The sequence below is a fragment of the Limanda limanda genome, chromosome 8 (assembly GCF_963576545.1).
Source record: "Limanda limanda chromosome 8, fLimLim1.1, whole genome shotgun sequence".
Classification (NCBI taxonomy): Eukaryota; Metazoa; Chordata; class Actinopteri; order Pleuronectiformes; family Pleuronectidae; genus Limanda; species Limanda limanda.
Genome location: NC_083643.1, coordinates 24,627,320 through 24,647,568, shown reverse-complemented (window position 1 = coordinate 24,647,568; position 20,249 = coordinate 24,627,320). Strand labels below are relative to the sequence as shown.

At 40.3% G+C, this 20,249-nt stretch overlaps 1 protein-coding gene across 1 annotated transcript in view; it reads left to right on the top strand.

Annotated features, from left to right (window-relative positions):
* lsp1a (lymphocyte specific protein 1 a) overlaps nt 1-20,249 on the top strand; it is a 49,302-nt gene that overhangs the window by 22,641 nt on the left and 6,412 nt on the right. Inside the window, exons 2-12 of the mRNA XM_061076307.1 lie at nt 3,422-3,568; nt 8,105-8,498; nt 8,668-8,810; nt 9,037-9,277; nt 9,666-9,803; nt 12,704-12,747; nt 15,098-15,179; nt 16,938-17,075; nt 18,674-18,769; nt 19,390-19,473; nt 19,826-19,934. Of these exons, the coding sequence (XP_060932290.1) occupies nt 3,422-3,568; nt 8,105-8,498; nt 8,668-8,810; nt 9,037-9,277; nt 9,666-9,803; nt 12,704-12,747; nt 15,098-15,179; nt 16,938-17,075; nt 18,674-18,769; nt 19,390-19,473; nt 19,826-19,934 (1,616 nt within the window). The remainder of the gene's footprint in view (nt 1-3,421; nt 3,569-8,104; nt 8,499-8,667; nt 8,811-9,036; nt 9,278-9,665; nt 9,804-12,703; nt 12,748-15,097; nt 15,180-16,937; nt 17,076-18,673; nt 18,770-19,389; nt 19,474-19,825; nt 19,935-20,249) is intronic.

The window sequence follows — 20,249 nt, the reverse complement described above, 5'->3', positions numbered from 1 at the left end:
GAATTAAATGTGGCTGTGGTGTTTGAGTTGTTTTGATAAGTAAGATTTAAGGAACAAATAATGGAGGTAGATCCATGATCCGTCCTGACACACTGACCACTGCCTCTTTGCCGCTGTCCAAACACATTTTGACCTGAGTGTTGCCTCATCAGGTCACAGTGAAACGCTGACCCACATCCAGCTGTGCTCCGGCCTCTCAACCTCTGTCCCTTTGCCAGTTTCCTCTCTGCTCGTCCTTGCCCTGCCTACAGGAAGGACAAGCACAGGAAGCAAAGTGGAAGGGGAAGTAGATTGGATGCTGGCAAGTGTAGAGATTATCAGTTTCTTGTTTCTCGACCTCTGAATCACTGTCCACATGTCAGATATTTTCAACGACTATAGTTGGACTGGAAAATGTCTGTGGTCCATCTGGAAATGCTGGTCTACCATTTGTTATGTGGAAAAGACTGGAAACCAGGTTTAAAAGGAGTGCAGCTGCATGTGAGGCGGCAGGACTCTGTCAGTTGATCATCAAACAGTAGCAGGTGGTGTTGATGCTGCGGTGAACTTGAATCTTTTGTGTGTTTTCAATTTGGATTCAGCCAGCAATGCAGGCAATACAAGTTTTAAACCTGCGAAAATAATGGTTGGGGCTTTATCATGACACTTTAAGTTTATATGTTGAACTTGATGTGAGAATCTAAATGTCCCAGTCAGTTGCTGAGGACTTTGTCCAGAGTTCCTTCTGCCAGCCGCTAAGTAAAAACTCCAGAGAATGTCCGAATGACTCATGTGAGAACACAGAGGGTGATTATCCAGTGGAGCCATACGCGTGGAAGATGCAGATCAATATTTCAACTTGGAAAAACAATGATATTTGAAAGCTTTTGGTGATAAGGACAGACACTAGTATTAATGTGCTTTAAACTACAACACAATAATTAACATATTCCATTCCGTCTCCTGCATGCACCCATGGAGATTTGTTTGTTCTTGTGAGCCAACTCCAGAGAAAGCCCAGACCCCACGTGTGGGCAAAAGTCACTTGTCACTGTTCCACTGTTACATGACGTCACATGATCCACACAACTGTCACGAAGATGAAATGTCCTGATCTGAAAAATAATCTAATTGCAGTTCATCTTGATGCATGATGGTTAATGTCGGATTAGCCTACTATATCTCTGATTTGGGCATGGATAAGCATAGTAATCGTGAACACTCATAGTATTTGGTTTAGCCCTAATATTTTGTTTACTTGCCATACAGATCAAGTCTACATTAGGATAAAATGCTCTCGGAGTTGGGTTTTAGATCTCCCTCCATGGATCATACCTTTAACCCCTTGTGAGTCAAAGCCACCCTCCTCCTTCAGCATCTGAATCACACAACCTTGATTGCGAACTTTTGCTCCCTTTAAAAAACCAAAAAGATGAAGGTGAAATAGTACAAACTAAAAACAAGAAGAGTGATGAAGAAGAGTGAATGGCTGTGAAGGTAATGAAGGTAACATGATGGAAATCTGCGATGAAAACACAGGAAGGACGAGGAGTCAGAGTGAAGGTGCAGCTTGTAAATGCGTGTGAAGAGAAAGACAAAAGCTTGATCCAGGCTGATGCTGAGGGTCAAAGGTCACAGCCAGTTCTATCTACGACCACCCCTCTATTAGAGAAAGTGGGTGGACAGATGGAGGCTAATAGGGAACTATTAGTTACCCTGAAGCCAAGTGATAGTTACTCGATACCTGAGCAGGCACATGGAGCTTATTGACATGTTAGTCCCCCAGACTTCATCAAATAATATGATGAGATAAAACAGTGATTTACTTGCAGGTAAATTAATTTATAGCAACAGCAGCAAGAGACAATCAATAAGATAACTCAGATACTGTGTTTCCACATGGAAAGAATGTAGTATATGATTCAACAAACTCCAGTCCACAGCCACAAAAACAAAGAAATTGAACGGTCTCAATAAAAAAATTGAGGTTTTTACACATCACAGAGCTTAATGTAATTTATAGTTATGAAGAAATAATGCTAGATGAAGAAATGGGTGGGGGGTGTAGTCCTTAGTTTTAAAAAACAGAAATTACATTTGTCTGAATAAAAAACAACCCAAAAATGTTTGGTTTTTCAATATGTCAAAAAATACTCTGTGCCATATTACCACTTACATCTGAGATGAGGCACTGGCATTAAAGACTCACTTGTAGCTATGAATCAGGGCGTGTTCATGTTGGGCTCGTTGTCAGTGAATAAATAAAGATTAACAGTGTTTGTAATAACTGCAGTGATGTCACGCTGACACGAGCTGAAGAGCGCGTGTGTTTATACAGAAGATAAACAGCCCGTGTCCTTTCTCCCCTGAGGCCCAGCAGATGTTCCTCTGGCCCGGATCTCCGCCTCTTCACCACTTTACAGACTCTTTTTCCGAGCCACGCCGATGAGTCAGGGATTTGTGTTGGGACAAATGTTTCTCGTTTAAGGTTTCCCTGTTTCCTGACCACCAGCGATGAAAGAAGTCCTCTGTGGGGCGACACCACAGTGGAGAAGTCATAAAAGACAGTTTTAGTGATTACTTCTGAAAGCTTTCAATGATTCTCTGTGTATTTAGTTTTTCCAGTTCCGTGTCTTTGAGCAAAAGAACTGGTTGGAGGCTTCATGCACTTTGAATGAGGTGACTTCATGCATTGACTGTATTGTGGTTCGGTTGCTTCCATTGAAAAGCTTACCTTTCATTTGTCAGAGGAGGCCCAAGCCAATCAAATGACGTTCCAGCTAATATTCAAGGGCAGGTGCCGGTCGATCAATAACTAATTATCATCAGTCAAGTTCATTGATAGTGAAGATCATTAGCTGCAGGCCAAGTCATCAAAGACATTTGTTTTTGTGCTTGGTTCATTAACTGTACAAAATGGATGGTGCATTTTTCTGAAAGTAGTAAAATGTATCCAGCAGCAAATATGAAGGATGGTCATGAAGGGAATGGAAGGTAGATAGACATGGTTTGGACTCACAAAAGGGGGTGTGCTTCACAAGGCTGCAGCTGGACCCTCCTCGTATTACCAACATTAAATGTGGAGTCACTATCCCGCCATCGACATCACAAACTTTATTGTGGATCTTTCTTATTGTGTCCAGGGGCATAACAGTGTGGCGATTTTATCTGCTTATCAATATATTTCTTGCAGTGTCCCTACAACCCAGGAACAGTGATATTTTTCTCGGGTTAAATGTAAAATCTGTAGTAAAGGTAAAGTACGGTAAATGCTCTGTATACGTATATATATACAGTACAGTTCTGGTTGAAGGAAGACCGCTCTACCCCTCAGCCAAAGCTGCCCAAGTAGTACCGACAGTGGTGGTTCACTTCCGTATACTGACCTGAAATAAACATCCCCACTCTGTATTAACCACACTTTATCCTACCTCCTTCCCAGGCTGACGACTCAGAGGAGCATCGAGGACGCGGAGGAGGTGGAGAGGGAACGTCGTCGCAGAACTCGAGAGTCTTTCCGACGGGGCAGCGGTGGTTCAACACCCGGAGAGTCCTCTCCGGAGAACGAGACGCAGACAGAGGAGAAGATGTAAGTACAGACAGAAAGAGAACAGGAGCAGAAAATTGAATCCCAGTCCAAGATCAAGATCCTTTGGTAACCATGGTTATCTACATGACTATGTGAGAACAGGAATATTCCAAAATACACCAGAGAGTGAGTAGTAAATTTTTTGCATGGTGCACTTTAAAGTACTGGTTAGGTACACTCAGCCTAGAAGCTTCCTGCTGGCTCCATGTTGAAGCTTTATAGGCTTTATCATCACTAAAAAGTAGACTTTTAGATTCAGAGGTTTTTTTTTTTTAAATCTAGGAAAATAATATTTTTTGTCAAACGTCATTTATCTTGTTTTAAGTTTGGCTAGCGATTTATTTTATTTGTATCTTTTATTAAGTAGGTTTTAGAAGATCTTATGAGCTTAAGGAGACAAAAAGGATGATATGAGGATATGGGTTTAATCCTTCACCTAATTAGTCAAACTCCATAGTAAGTGATGCGATGCAAGTTCATGGGACATTACCAAACCCCTTCTCTCCAGTCTCAGAAGTCTGGCCCTGGTCTCACCCTAAAAGATGCTAATGCAGCCAAACATGGCTGAATTCCTTGTATATGCCGTCGTGGGAACTGAGGAAGTTATTATGCATAGACCATTATTCATTCACTTGCCTCACTTCCAATTACTTCCTGTCCAGGCTGCTTACTTTGTGACAGTTTTTTTGCTGGTGATAAGTGAAAGTTTGAAAGTGTGTTGTCATGTTTCCCAGCTGAGAAACTAAAAGCGTGACATGCTGCAGCCTCAGCCTTGCTCTTCCTCACTGCTGCCGTGCCATCGCATGTTTTACGGCCTTACACCTATGGGACGTTTGGTTTCATCAAGCAAATGTTTCCATTGGGAAAAGCAGCAAACAAATTATCCCCCCCCCCCCGACCTGTTGATGAGTAACAAACACACAGCTGCCTTTTCATTACGCAACCTCCAAAGAATGTTTACTGCAAAGGCGTCCCGAGAGAGGAGTACCACCGTGTTGAAGCTTGTGGCATCTTAGCCCACATATAATTTGAGCCTGTTTGATTACAGCTTGCACCTCTAACACCTTCTCCTCTGTCACATCACGGCCTCAGCTGGAGCCAGGATGTGGTTTTCTGTTTGAGACGCAATAATGCTCTTTAGAAAAAAAAATTGCTACGTTTTCTTGCCTCTAAAAAGGTCAGAGATCAAGGTATGAATATATAGATGTCGCTTGGCACTACATCACTCCTCTGCCTAAGAAGTTTTTAAAGTTTTTTTTTAAATCAAAATAACAGCTCAGTCACACAATGATTTTCTATGATGAAATTGTTAGTTTGTAATACTGTCATTCTTTCCGTCTCACAGATGGCTTTTTATGAGTTTTTGAGCAACAAGGCTGATGTGTGGCAAGAGGGAAAAGATATATTAGGCTTGTGTTTGTCAGTACCACACATTTAATGTTGGTTTTGGTCTTTTTTATGTGGACAATAAAAACAATATAGAATATTAGCAGATGTGTCCTTTAAGATAATGTCATTAAATAACAGAAATCCTGCAGTATATAAAATGCTGATTACTGCCTTCTGTTGCTGCAAACTATATATATTTAAAGCTAAAACATGTGTTCCACGAAACTTGGAAGTCAAGATTTTCCAACCTCCTTCTATAAAAATGATAATGGAAGGCCACACAAAGTCAGAGATCCAATGAACTCAGGCTGAAATCATTGCTTACTGGAGAAGCAGTTGTTTGACTTTGTGGAGCGATTGCGTTAACAGCATGTGTCAAACAGGCTGTGCTGTTTACAGTACAGTAGTTATATCACTCTCCAACAACAACAAAAAAACCCTAGCTTGTCTTACTTGTTTTACTGACGTTGTGTATTTCGAAATTGTACCTGAACTGTCAAAATATCCAAAAGAAATACAGATAGAAATCCAACTTTGAATAGAATGCAGCATTACCCATTGAATAACCTTTACGTTACTGGTGTAATCATAACCAACTTACACACGCAGTCTGTAAACACATAATAAGAGCAGTTGTTGTGTATGTGCATGTGCAAACAAACTTAAATCATCTTTTTTCTCCTGTAGCTCTTTATATTATAATTAATATTTACCTTCATCTTTCACTGATTTCTGTCTCTGAGCTTCTCCTTGTTTTCTGCCTCAGTCCGACATATATCTGAATCACATCTGTTTTTTAATACTCACTAGAAGTGTAAGTATTTATACAGACATGGAGTCAAGTAATTTTTCACCTTAACTTAGCGTAGCATAAAACATTTTAGTTTTACAAAAGGTTTGTCTACCCTACAGCAGATATTTTTTAATTTACTGACATGACCTTTATTTTACAAAAATGTTTTAACAATCCATCAAACCAGCAGTGACTCCACACACAACCTAGTAGGGGCCGTCAAACCATTATATACAGTGCTTTGGTTGGGTTTCGAATAAGTTAATATTTCCATCAACTTTATTTATCTGAGAATATCTGTTTTATTTAAACTGACATCAGAATCAAAGACATCCTGTAAATCAGTGTTTTTGTCATCAAAATGTGTCAGAGCCTCCGAGGCCTGTCCAGGTGTCGTCTCTGTCGTCACGCAGCCGACGCAGAAACATGGCCGCTCGTTATGGCACATTAGCTGCTGAGAGATCAGGCAGAGACTCCCATCATGCAACAGGGAACCTGTCGACTTGCCGGCTGACTGAGCGTCTTAATCATGTGGGGAATGCTGAAGGAATTCCTTTCTGCCAGCTCCTGGAAACACAAAGCACACTTTGATTACTTTTGATCAGCGGGGGGGGGGGGCAGACAGAGACACTGTGCTGATTGTTGGCAAAATTGTGGGATGATGAGTTCACTTAATCAACCCTTAGATATCAGTCAGTTAATAATTAATAATTCAAATTTCTGTTCAAAGCAGAGAATTCCTCGGCAGCTGTGTGGCTGTTTGGTGACATGCAGACGAATCTAAACGTCTTCTGTCTAGACCACAGCACCGTAAATACCGATGCACCCACAATTTCAAATTCATTTTCTGAAGCCTGATCCAACAAAGCTTCAGGTATTTCAGGGTCAATGTTGGACCATCTTTTTTTATAAAGCTTTGGGTTCTGGTCTGGTTACTTTCTGGGTAACTGCTGTAATGCATGAAGGCCTTTCTCCTGTAATCAGGGTTCGTTCCCAGTGCAGCACATGTATTTAACTAGATATCCTAAAAACCTGTTAAAGTAAATCCATGGTTATGCTTTTATATGAATGAGAGTTGATTTGCTGGTGGAGAGGTTATAAAAAGAGGTTCGGTGAGAGTTAATTTAATTTAATGTCTAAGCCATATTTTGTCATATTCTGTTTTTATCGATTCTCCACCTTTGCCAAGATTACCGATTTGGGCGTGCACATTGAACGGCAAAGATGAGACAAAATAACAGAAATATAAGATGTACAGTAAAGATTTACTGGTTTTCCCCTTAAACCTTAAAATGCCCCTTTACCCAAACATATTGACATTTGTACATTATGAATATTTACACGATTACGAATATCCGCCTCTAAAACAGTAATAATTTATGCAATCAGATATGGAACTCCAAATTCCCCGTTAAGGCTGCGCCATTCTCATAAAAAGAACAGCCAATTGATGCACTGTATGAATGTGTATAATGGGTGGATGGCAAAACTGTACTGTAAAGCACTTCAAGTCTTCAAAGTACTCAATAAATACAGACTATTTACCATTTGAATTCTTTCTGTACAGTTCCATCCTGCACTGACATCCCCACAGTGAACACCTCCCTGCCGCTGGTCTCTGTTTACCAAAGCACTGAACCACATTACAAAATTCCTTTCATGCCTTTTGACGGACAGGAGCTGAAATGAGCTCCTGCAGTGAGGATCAGACGTCCTGTCAGAAGCACAGGCGTCACCTCCGAGTCAGCTCAGGAGTAATGATCCTGTCCCGAAAGCTTTTCAAGTATAAATAGGACAGGACAAAGAGGAAGTTCAACCTGGTTCGCAGACTGACTGTGAAGGCCCCGCCCCCACTGACTGCTGCGCTGGTCGCCTCTTTATTCAAATCGTATTATATGCTTCTCAGTAAACGCATTCCACATACAGACGGAGTGGATACATGTACAAGTTGACAAAATAACCCAAATGCCTCAAATTTAGTCTCCAACCTTTTCTTGTATTGTGTTATTTTTCACACTGATATTTAACCTGTTGTTGATTATTTCTCTTAACTTCAAATCTGATACATCTGTATGTTTAAACTTGTTATTTGTGATTTGGTTATTTCATTAAGTCTTTGGTCCTGTGATGCTAGTCCTGTATTAATGTCATATGTCTGAGTATTGACATCCTGCACTGAATTCTGATGAATGTTACACTGTAAAAATATTAATTGATAAACATGCAAAAAGTAGAACTGAGCTGGGTTCATATTTTGGTTAAACATGGTTTGAAACACCTGCTGCTGTTACAGGTCACTTTAACTCCATCAACAAGCTGTGCTCACTGTCCGTTCCTGTCTCGTCTCTCCTCAGGTTCGATAGCGATTTCAAGCCCAGCAGCTCTCCCTCTCTGGAGGAGGACGAAGGCTTCAGCGACTGGAGTCAACGCAGAGAGCTGCGGAGGCAGCAGCGCCTGCAGGAGCTCAACCAGGGAGGCCAGGAGGACGAGGAGGAGAAGACGATAAACAAAGCTCCATCCGTAAAGACCGTCCAGGCCTCGGTCACATCCTCCAGCCGACTCCAGCAACAGGAGCAGGAACAGATGGAAAAGGCCAGGATGGAGGTGGAGAGGACGAAGGAACGTGAGAGGCAGGCTTTTCGAGCTGAAAGGGCGAGGAGGGAGAAAGACAGAGAGGACGAGGAGAAGAGGAAGAGGGAGGAGGTGATGACGAGGAGAAGGGAGGATGTGCAAAGGCCCAAAACAGAAGTACGTTTTCTTCACCAAACAAATGCGCTGTTTTAAGGTTTTCAATCATTCTAGAGAAATCAGCCTTTCGGTTTCAAGTCCAAGTAATATTAAAGCTTTTTCAAAGTTTAAGGTCCAAATCTAATGTAAAATAATTTGAGAGATTACCTGTTTCAACCTGTCTGTGCAGGTGGAGAAAAGAAAAGAAGTCAAAGTCTCCTACACATCAAAGGTTTTCCTTCAACAAGAGCCGAAACCCAGCAACGCCAATGGAGACGCAACAAATGAGGAAGTGCTGTCACACATCAACAGCAAAACCAAAAGATCCATTAGGTATGTCCAATATTATATTTATTTATTGTTAATGAATATCTTCCTTTGTTTTAAATGGTAAATGATAACTTTTATTATCCAGGATATGAGCAGATTATATTTGGACAATCAGTTTGATCTTTTTGAAAGACCCAAAGTGTTTGAATGAACAGTGTTGGAGACAGACCAGAGCCTGGGCATGAATGAAAGTTTTTCCCATGTAATACCTCCTTGCATGTTGTTGCAGGCGAGCTACTGAGCCGGAGGAGGCGGAGGCCATCCTGGAGACGGAGCAGCGTCTGGAGAAGATCCGACAGAGCCTCCAGGTAAAGGAGAACCAGGAGCTGGAGCAGCTGAAACACCGACAGGCCGAGACCGAGCAGGAGCTGGAGGAGCTGAAGTCGAGGAGGGAGGAGAGACGCCGAGTCAGGCAGGAAGAGGAGAATCGGAGGGAGGAGGAGGAGCAGCAAAGGCTGGCTAAAGAGGAGGTGAGCTGCCTCATTCAAAGCTTAATATGTGAGAAAGTTGACATGGTATCACTCGGATATTCACACGACTGCAATAAACTCGCAAGATTTTGCAAAGTCACATATCCAATAGGTTTGTTTTGACCGGAAAATAAAACAAACTCATCGGTGAGTTTGCAGGAAGTTGAGTGACCAAACCAAAATCTGGATAGTTTAAAAGTAATTCAAAGCAAAGCAGTTGAGCTTTAAAGACCAAAGGAGTGTGTTGCTTTTTAGCCTCTTTCAGCACATATTTTTTTCTGTTTTATGACAGAAAAGACAAAGTTACTGAATAGTTAGGGAAGGCTGTGCTACATCCAGCAGCTCAACAGAAATATGGAGCTGAACAGTGTTTGTGCCCTGACTTCAGGAGGAGCGCAGACGTATGAAGGAAGACATCGAGAGGAGGAGGATGGAGGCAGCAGAGAGGATGAAGAGCCTGAGCACGTCCAGCGTGGACGGGGACGAGATGTTCAGTCCCTTCAGTCCAAAAGCTCCCACACACAAGGTAAACAACCCCTCCAGACATAACCATTTTCCAGTCCTTTACTAAACAACAGCGTTCACACTGCGGGCACCTTTGATGATCCACTGTGTTCTGACTGACTCTGACCAAGGCAGAGTTCCACTAACATTTATGTACGTGGCCGGAAAGTGTTGAACATCCAATTCATTTGTTTATGTAAAGAGTAATGCTCATCTGCAATCCCACAATCTCTGACCAAAATATGGTGGTACTTATTCATCTAGACGGAACTAGACTGTGGGAACAAGAGAGTGTGTTATGCAAACACAGATGTGGTTCACACATGTTATTCTCTTTGAGTTCTAATTTTCTCCTCAGGGAGATTAAGTGGCCGCGACGTGGCAGTTGAAAATGATGAATAACAGAACAGAAGTGGTTGTTTGCAGTGTGAACGCTAAGTGACAGAATGAAAACTGTTGAGGTTAGCAAGGGACGCTGAGGAAGAAGTTAAAACATGGATTCAGTAAAGTTTACTTGCAGCCGGCGCCTCGGAATCCAGGAGGGTTGGATGCTCTGGTCGAGCTGTAGCTGATGACTATACTGTGTAAATGGGAGGGCAGCAGCAGTCACTGTGGAAAATAAGTAAAAGGGGGAAAAAACTGTTGTATTGTATTTTTTGTGGAATGAATCATCCTTCAATCTTGGTGATCCGTTATCCATTAACACCCAATGACAAATACTTGTGTTATCTTCACAGCCGATGGCTACAGCCTCAGCTTGTAAGTCGCATGAGTGTGTTTGGGTCTGTGAGTGTGTTTTGTTAGTCAGTGTGACATAAATGCACCAAAAAAGCATGTTGTGTTGTCAGATAACTCACTGGTGGTTGAAATGTGTATTTGTGAAAAGACTCCACTGTACACAACTGTGTCATGTTCCTGCTGTATTTGGCCACAAGCTGATTTCTTTTACAAAGCCCCTGAAGCATTTTCTTTATCTGGTGGTGCTCAAACGATTTAGGAATGACATATTTTTCAGGACTTCAGGGGCTGTGTATGTGGATTTCACCGGTACAGATGAAAATGTGCGTGTGCATGACACTGCATGTGTGTTCTGCACCTCTGCACCTTCTTTTGGAAGTTTTTCTTTTTTTGTATCTGAACTGAACATTTACAGACAGTGCTATTCAGGGAATTAGAGGAAGAAGTTGCAATTAAATGCTTTACACATTGAGGTGGCCTCAAAAACATGTTTTTGGCATTGTACATGATACCTCAATTCTGTCTTTAAGAAATGTCTTCAAATTTTTGACAAAAACTAGGCCTTATTAGATTTCACTAGTGAAAGGTCAAAGGGCATGGTGGCCTCCTGTGGGTCTGGAAAAATACATCTATACACTGAAACTGCACTGTGTGGGATACAAATCATGGTAATTCTAGTACCATATGAAACAAAAATTTACAATCAAAACTCTTCATTCAGATTCAAACTATGTACAATGGAAACCAATAAATTAGATTGTTTTGTGACACAGTGAATTAATTTGACTTTGTTAATGCACCCTTTGTTATTTTTCCGGCTACTTTAGTTAATAAGGAAGAATATTACCCTACAAGATATCCTCATATTTTAAGTTTTAAAGTAACGCAAAGCAGTGTAACGCAAAGCAATATTACACAAAGCAACATAAATTATCAACATGGAGATGCAGTGATGATGGTAGAAAAAACATTTTTCTTTCAACCTTCTCCTTTTGATTCAAATCAGTCAGTCAAAGGCTCCATTACAAAGTTTGATTATTCATCTATAGCACTGGGGTTGTGTGTGCTTATGTGTGTGTGTGGGTTATGATGCTGGCTTTGATGTTTGACCTCTAACGTCATAGAAAACACTGATCCTGAACATCAGTCCTCTGCTGCCCACAGAGAAAATTAAAGGCAGTGAAATGAAGCCTCTCAACCATGTGACATCACAGTCCGTTACACACTGCTATAAAGAGTGACTCAACCTACAGAGGTAAAATATCCTGAGCACTGGAGGTCCTACACAGCTTCAGGCCAGACTGTGATCTGAAAGATGCAGGGGTCAGGTCACCATGGACATACCATTAGTTCAGGTAGTAATTGAGGACATACTCACTTCCTTTACTACAGTCTTATCACACCACAGTGAAGAAATACTCCATCACTGGTAAAAGTCAGCAGATTAAGATAAAAATGAGAAAATAAAAGAATGGACAATGTTATAATAAAAAACTTGACAGCCATGCATTGGTCTTTCATCAAATTGTTTTTTTAAAATAATTGAAAATCTGTGTAATAAGGATAATAATTTTACTAAAGTCATTTTAGCACTCTAAGATTAGACGGGAGTTTGTAGGAGGAGTCACAACTGCACACTGCTTTCTGTATAACATTTAAATTAAGAAGTAACTTGAAACATTACCTGTCAAATATGGAGTAAAAAGTAGAAGATTTCCGTCTGAAGTGTAGCTGTGACTAACTAATACATGACATTAAGTGGAAGTAGAGTGCCACTGGATTTATGATCTAAAGGTTATAGGGTTGGTTCAAAACAATCCTTTAAATAGGAAGAACATCAGTACAGGAAAGATACATGAAAAGTGTAACTACAAATAGAACACTGAGATTACAGTCAGTCAACATTAAGCCTGACATCACACAAAGGAAATTCATTATGATTAAAAAAATACCCAATACAGATCACCTTCTTGTTTTTCATATGGGTCATATGGTCTTGTGCTGTCAGAGTAGCTGATGACTTGCATGGTTTGATTAAGACCAGCAGACCTGGCTCCGTTTGTCTTGGACAGATCTGTGGGGGTCTGTGAACGAACACAGAGCCGAGCTGCTGCAGACACACTTCAGAACCGAGACACTCTCAGAAAAGAAAACTGACCTCGACTTCTTCTGTTTTTCCTGCAGATCACAGAGAGGACAGAGTCCCTGAACCGCTCACTGAAGAAAAGGTGACTATCCTGATCGATCTCACATGTAACAGCAATCATTCTCTAACTGTTCCATCAAACTTAATTATTCTGAATGTTTTGTGCATCAGTTGTGAAATATTTGCCCACAAAACCAGGTCACTATGTTTAGTATCTTTGGAAACTTGTCAACTATTTGAAATAAAAAGTGGTTTACACCTGAGAGTAAGAATGTTCCTGCTCCCATAGTCCAAAGACATGCAGACTGGGGTTTGGTTAATGGAGATTCTAAATTGACTGTAGATGTGAATGGTTGCTTGTCTCTGTTTGGGGGACGTGATGAGCTGGCGACCTGTCCAGGGGGAACCCAGCCTGTCTCCCAATCTCAGCTGGGATTGGCTCCAGCTCCCCCATGACCCTTAAAGGATAGGCAGTCTAGATATCAGATGGATAGAACCAGGAGGTCAATACTTCCTTCAGCAGAGGAAATGAAATCTAAATGTGGATTTGTTGTGCAGAGCAGCTGGTCTGCTGGTTAACCGTCCTCTCTCCGAAGATAAACACTGATGAAGAGGGTCAGAGGTGACCTCTCCACCTCTCTCACTGCATCACCCTTCTCTGCCATGATTTATGGGTCGGCTAAACTCCGTCCAGATGCAGGCAGCTGTATTTTCTCTGCTGGTGGGTGAGGTATGGCGGCTCCAGGCAGTCTGTAGCAGCTAGTTATCAGCTCTGAGCAGCTCTCGGCAGGAGTGAAACCTCTGGGTGGATGCTTTTATCTTAAAATGACTGTACCAGGAACAGGGGAGATTTACAGAAGGGGGGGATGAACCTTTGACTCCAGCAGTGTTAGTGCTTCTGAGCAATAAGCTGAACAATACATTCTTCGGGCAGTTAGAGTTTGTTTTTTTTACTACGACCTGCAGAAATTGCAGATTGTTGGCAGCAGAAACAAATTCAGCATAAGTTGGGATTCCAAGAAAATATATCTAAGAATAAATCGATCTGAAAATCAGCAAAAGATCTACAGAAACTTCCCCTCTAACTTTATTGCTGAAGGTAAAACTCAAAACTGAGTCACACCTTCCAGTTGTGAAAGATACAGCTCATAAAACCCATTGGAATTGTGTCAATGCAAGCAAGTTAGATCAGAAGTGTCTCTGATGTAATTTCATCGGCTCTTCTCTTCCATCAGAAGTGCACACAATAAGTGGGCAAAGAGAAAAGAGCCTCAGACATGTTGAAGCGAATGATTCACTTGATGAATGAGGTTCCTCCCCCAATGTGTAGAAATGACCTCATCCAGCAGCTCAACTCATATCCGCAGCTATGAAATGATAAAAGAAATGCAAGGGAGGAGGGTTTGTGTTTTGGGAAGGTGACTTTGGCGGATGAGTCTGGAAAACTGGATAAAAGAATGAAAAACCTTCCTGAATCTGCAGAGAATAAGAGAAAACCACCTAAAACAACTTTTCAATATTCACAAACCAAGATTTGAGTGAACATCAGGACTCCTGGAGTCCACATGTGTTGGTCAGACTTAAAACTTCTGTGGTTTTGACTGATGTGGATGTATCAAACTGAGAAAGCAGAGAGAATTAAATGGAAGTACTGATTCACTTCTCTTCCATCACAACAATGTTGTTTTGGAGATGCCTGAAACATAAAAGGCAACTGCACGAACTTCTGAGGGCCAAAGAAGCTCAGTTTGATTAAAATCGAAATAAAATCTTAGATTTTGATTAGCACCATTAAAAAAATATCGTTTTGATTTCATTGATTTTAGAAGTGATAATAGACTGACCCATTTAGAAGAAATTATGTTAACTGAATATCGGTCTAGTCCTGCAGCTCTCTACGAAGTCGGGTCAGCCATTGGAGCTGGACTGTAAATAAATCCGTGAAGATTTTACCATCCCTGTCAGTCCCTGTCAAATTTGCGAAAGCAAGGACTAAAGCGAGCCTATCAGAACAAAATTATGTAATTCTAAGTCATTACATTGTTCAATAAACAATTTACTTCATATTGATAAGTTAAAAACATTTCTATTGCTACTTTTTTCTTAATTCTCAAGGGGTCCTGAAAGTTTCAAAAGATATCAAATATCTCAGACAGTATTAAGGCGAACTGTGACATTATGGATGTTTTGCTATTTGATGGAATATCATGAGTGGAAACTGAGTTTTAAGTTTGAATATTTCACTCAGTGACACAAAATAAAGTTTGCATGCTATGGAGAGAAGTTTTGCTACGTCAGAATTATAATTTGAGGGAGTAATGAGATTCTGTCAGGGTAAGAAAACAAACACATGATGAGGATCATGACTTAACTGGTTTCAGATCTGCATATCTGGGGTTAACTGCTTGCATTTGTTGTTTTGTTTGAATCAGTAACAGCTTTAAGAAGACGCAGCCTCTCATACTGACGGCTAAGATCGACGACAAGCTGGAGCAGTACGCCCACGCTGTGGAGGTCAGATCACACACACACACCCACACACGCACACACACACACACACACACACACACACACACACACACACACACACACACACACACACACACACACACACACACACACACACACACACACATGATAATGATGGTCATGGCCATGGTCACAGTTTCTCGTTCCTCTGCTCTGGACTGTCAACTTCCTTTTACTTAATACAAATCTATTGACAGTAAAAAAACACACAACAGTCGGACTTTGAAACCCATAGTCTTCAGAAGACCAAATGTCCTAACTGTCCAAACATGTCATCACCCCAGCCTCTACAAGGACAGACACACAGGAGTGCTCACACACAAAAGGCCCATTGATGGAGCTGATGAGTATTTTCATCACGCCCCCCCCTCCTCCCCACTGCAGGTTGGTTTCACATCATTCATTGACAAACAACCTGACTCATTCAGTGAAGCGCACAGGAATTCAGGACGAGTTCAGGCTTATTGTGGCACCTGATTCACACCTGTTACACTGTCCAATCACATTGTTTTTATCTGAAGTCACACTCAAGCACCTCAGAAGGAGCCGTGTGTGATGCTGACAGTGCCCCCTAGAGGCTGCACTTATTAATGCAGGCACGTGAACATGAACGTGTTGGAGTGAACACACACCACATGGATTATTCATTTATTCCTAGAGTCCAACAGATTAGAGTTTGTCCTGAAAATGACATTGGAGGAGAGGTCATGGGGTCAATAACAGAGGGTTCATCTTTTGGGCAGTAGGAAAGGAATCTCATTGTTTACCTTCACAGCAACAGTTAGGAAAAATGGATAGAATAGAATAGAGCAATAGAGTAGATTTACAGTACGGACAGTCAGCGTGATAAATTAAAGATATAAAGATATAACGATCGGTGTATCTCTGGAACGAAATTGTCCACACCCTGCAGTGATCAGATGCTGCTGACGTTGACTTGAACCGTGGGACCCATCACTGTTTTAAACCCGCCGGTGACAGCAATGTTTTACCTTAGCATGTGTCAGGACAGATATATGACGGGAATAACCAGATGTTCAGAACTTTGTTTTGTCATTCTTCCGTTCCCTGTTTTTACTCTTCACCTCAGGCGGTTCCCAGGCTGATTAACAGCACAGTTAATGACCCGAGGTTCAATTCTGACATGTGTTCATGACACTCTCAAAAAAAGAAAACTGGTTTGACATAAATTCCAGTAAAAGCTGGCTTATCCTACGTGAATCTGTTTTATTTATAAAGCACTGTGTGTATGGAGGTCCATGAGTGCCAATATTAATGTTAAATAATTTAATCAAACAGTAATATATTTTTTCAATGTTTTATATATAAATGTATATATTTTTTTAAACTGTGACGTAGTGAGAAAATTAAATCTGAACAAACACTAAGTTTTCTGTTTATTGCGTTATACTGCAATGATGGTATTGAAACAGATAGATGATGCAGATGATACATAATCTAACCCAAAAGTAAAATTTGAATTTAGAATTGTATTCTTTTGGCTTATTAGCCTTATTTTTTCAAGGAGATTTTACTGTTTATATTGGATTTAAATAACTTTGCATAATGTTTTACAACTACGAAACTGTTCTTAATTCCTGTGAATTTAATCTCTGTTGTTTGTAAGACACCACATCGGAATTGTGCTTCCTCAGCAGAAAAACAACCACACATACAAAAAAGGTTAAAATATTCCGATTTCATTAGTTTACACAAAACTTATCCAGGTTTCTTGTTTTTCAGAACTCACAAGAGGTGCGAGCAGTGAAGGCATCTCTGACCGACCTGCCCAGCTCACCTGAAGTCGTCGCCTCCAAGAAGAACCTGTTTGAGGCCGGAGAGGCCTGGAGCCAGAGTCCCACCAAGGGTGCAACTTGCAAGGTCAGAAAACCTACAGGGACGTGGCTACTTCCTGCTCTCACACAAAATGTTCTAGGCTAAATGATAAACTTGGTGGCCCCGGGAGTGAAAGATCCAAACCTGTCATGCTTTAGTGACGCCTAGTGGCATCACAAATGCATGCCATCACTTCCCAGACAACGTGATGAACTGGTGAATGGTAACTAGAAAATGAATAATAAACTGGCATAATGTCAACAGGATATTCGACAAGAGATCATGCCATCAAAATAATTTAAATTCTGTGAACACACACATACACATCTGCCTAAAAGTCCATAACTCCTGGTACAATGTGTTGATGTTGCCCATTTCAGACTTGAATAATAACATGTTATATACATTAACAAATGATAAAGAGCCTTTTGCTATGACATAAATAGTACTTCAAGGGACAACCCAGTGACACCAGTGTAAAGAGACAATAATAACTGTTGTGTATAATGATTAAAACCAAACTCTTACTGAAGCCCAAAGAGGATCTTTCCACATAGAGATATAAACAGGGAGAATGAGCAGATGTATCTTGCTGTTATGTCACTGAACACATTTTCATCAGGATGGTCTCATTTTCCTACAAACCAAAACTTGTGCCATCAGATAAAAAAGTTCTACATATGAGAAGTGTGGGAAAGAAAACTAGTTGGTCAGTTTTAGGGGAAGAGGATAATTTGGGTCAAAAGACACTTTTACAATGGTAAGCATGTATAAAAGTTTTCTGGCAGAGGGTGTTGACAGCAAACTTCTCCCATGTGAGCTTTTGATTCTAACAGTGTTCATTCCTCGTGTTTTTTCACCTGAAGCTGAATTGTCCTCCAACGCGTCCTCTCCAAAACATTGACCTGCTCATTAAAGTGCATTATAATTTATTTATTTTATGGATTAATAATGACAGATTTTACAGTTCCTGGAAAAATTTGGAATCATGTTCACACATATAACACAGGTGTAGTTTTTAGACATTTTACAGTGGAAAAATAAGAAAAGTCTGTCTCCAATCAGCTCTAACAGCTGTAACATAGTTAGAACGTGGACCTGTAGCCAACCAGTCTGTGCAGAGACAAACCAGTCAGTCTGTGGGGATCATGTTTGTCAGTTTGGCTGACCTCCGAGCTGCAGCGTCACATGTCTCCTTTAAATCATGGGAGCAGATGGGAGAGTCTCACTGTATGTGTTAAATATATATATATCTGTTTCAATTATGGTTCTGTGAGGTAAACAAACAAACATACAGAGGTGTTGTGAGGTTAATCAGCTCTGAACTCAATGTTTTTAAGTTGGCTTACAGAGCACTGTGATTTTTAGGTTAAAAATGTTGAGGTAATATAACAGTTAATCTTTTCTAGTGACATTAAATTGAATTATTTTGTTAATATGAATGAGTTTGTAATTATGAACCCTTTAGTCAGTTAATAACAATACAGTTCATTTGGACGTATCTGGTTGAGTCAACAAATTTTTGTTATTTATGAAATTAAATACATTCAGTTATCTAATAGATAAACTGTGTTTTCATCCAAAGCATTTACAGGATGAACAAAGCATGACATTTTTTGTCGTTTTTTTTATTTCTGAATCAGGACACCGATGGTCTGAAGGTGGGCGTTGCCAACCTGATCACCCAGTGGGTCAAAGGCCCCTCGGATGGCAGCAGACAGTCGTCCAGCAGAGCGACAGTAAGTCACCAACACAACGTGAACTTCTATTGGCCCTGTGATAACGACCTGTCCAGGGAGTAGCCGGCCCTTTAGCGACACTGAGCTGACCTTAGGAGCTGAGTCCTGAAACTCAGATGACTGTGAAGAGACTCTTGTGACGTTTGATGTGGGTTTGTGATGTATGGTTTCCCTCTTGTGGAGAAACAAGACACATCAGCTGTTAAAACGGCTTGTTATATTTTTGCCGTCACTTTTCTCTTAATTTCTTTTTTTAAAACAAATATCTTAATCATGACTTAATCATGACATCGTATCAGCAGGAAACATCTGCCTAAGTGTTTTAAATGTGTCAAAAGAATGTCTAGGAACAACTTGAAATGTATTAAGGTCGGAAAATTAACTCGAACAAGTTTTAATTTAAATTGTTTATGTTTATGTATCTACAATCACGATCTACTAGGAAGGTTGTGCACGATTCCTATTATTTTGTTCAGCCAATCTATATCAATGAGGGTTGGCTACATAACAGAAACACCTCTCAGTGTAAAGCTACACGGTTCAACAGTAAAACTACATCCTGGTCAACAGGCAGCAGGACTCAGAAAAGTAACCTGTTTGATTATTGATTGATTTCTCAGGATGTGAAGCCTGGAGACGTGATGCAGAAGAAGAACATGTGGGAGATCATCGGAGATTCTTCAGAAGGTCAAAAGGCCAATAAGGTAAATCAAACATCTTATTTTTCACTTGTATTAGTTCTGTCATTTTCCCTCAACGCTGCCTCCAATGATAGATATGATATTGACATGATATTGACTGTATTTTCAAAACAAATGATATGAAAAGGTAAAGATACAGTTTAAGAGATAACAGACCAATAATCTCAGATAATAATTATGCATGTTTTCATTCATGACAACCATATCATAACTTTTTATAATCACTTACTACTTTGATATTTATATAACCTATATTTTACTTTAAATATTATATAAATAATAGAAATATATATATTAAATAATTGTAAATGCCAGGATAAAATATTATCACTAAATTTGTGTTTTTACTCATCAGGGATCAGCAGCTGGTAAAAAGTATAAATTCATCGTCACTGGTCATGGCAAATATGACAAGATCCCCACGAACGACAAGAGTGGAGGACAATTTATGAACAAACAGTCTGGTAAGTGAGTGTTTCTCTTTGTTTAAGTGAAGCTAAGCCTCACCCTTTACCTTTATTTACTACACTTAAATGACTTATTAAACTGACAACAGGCACCAACATAACTTTTCCCCATTTGTTTTCAGAATAAGTTTATTCTTTCATATTTCTAAAGCGCATGTAGCCTGTAACTTTTAATCTTCAACCCGAAATTGAGGCTCAAAAATGGCAAGAAGAGAAAATAATTATATATAGACCGACAACAGGTTTGTACAAAAAACAACAGCAGCATCTAATTGAACCAGTACACCAAGCTAAAGAAGCTAAAGATATTTT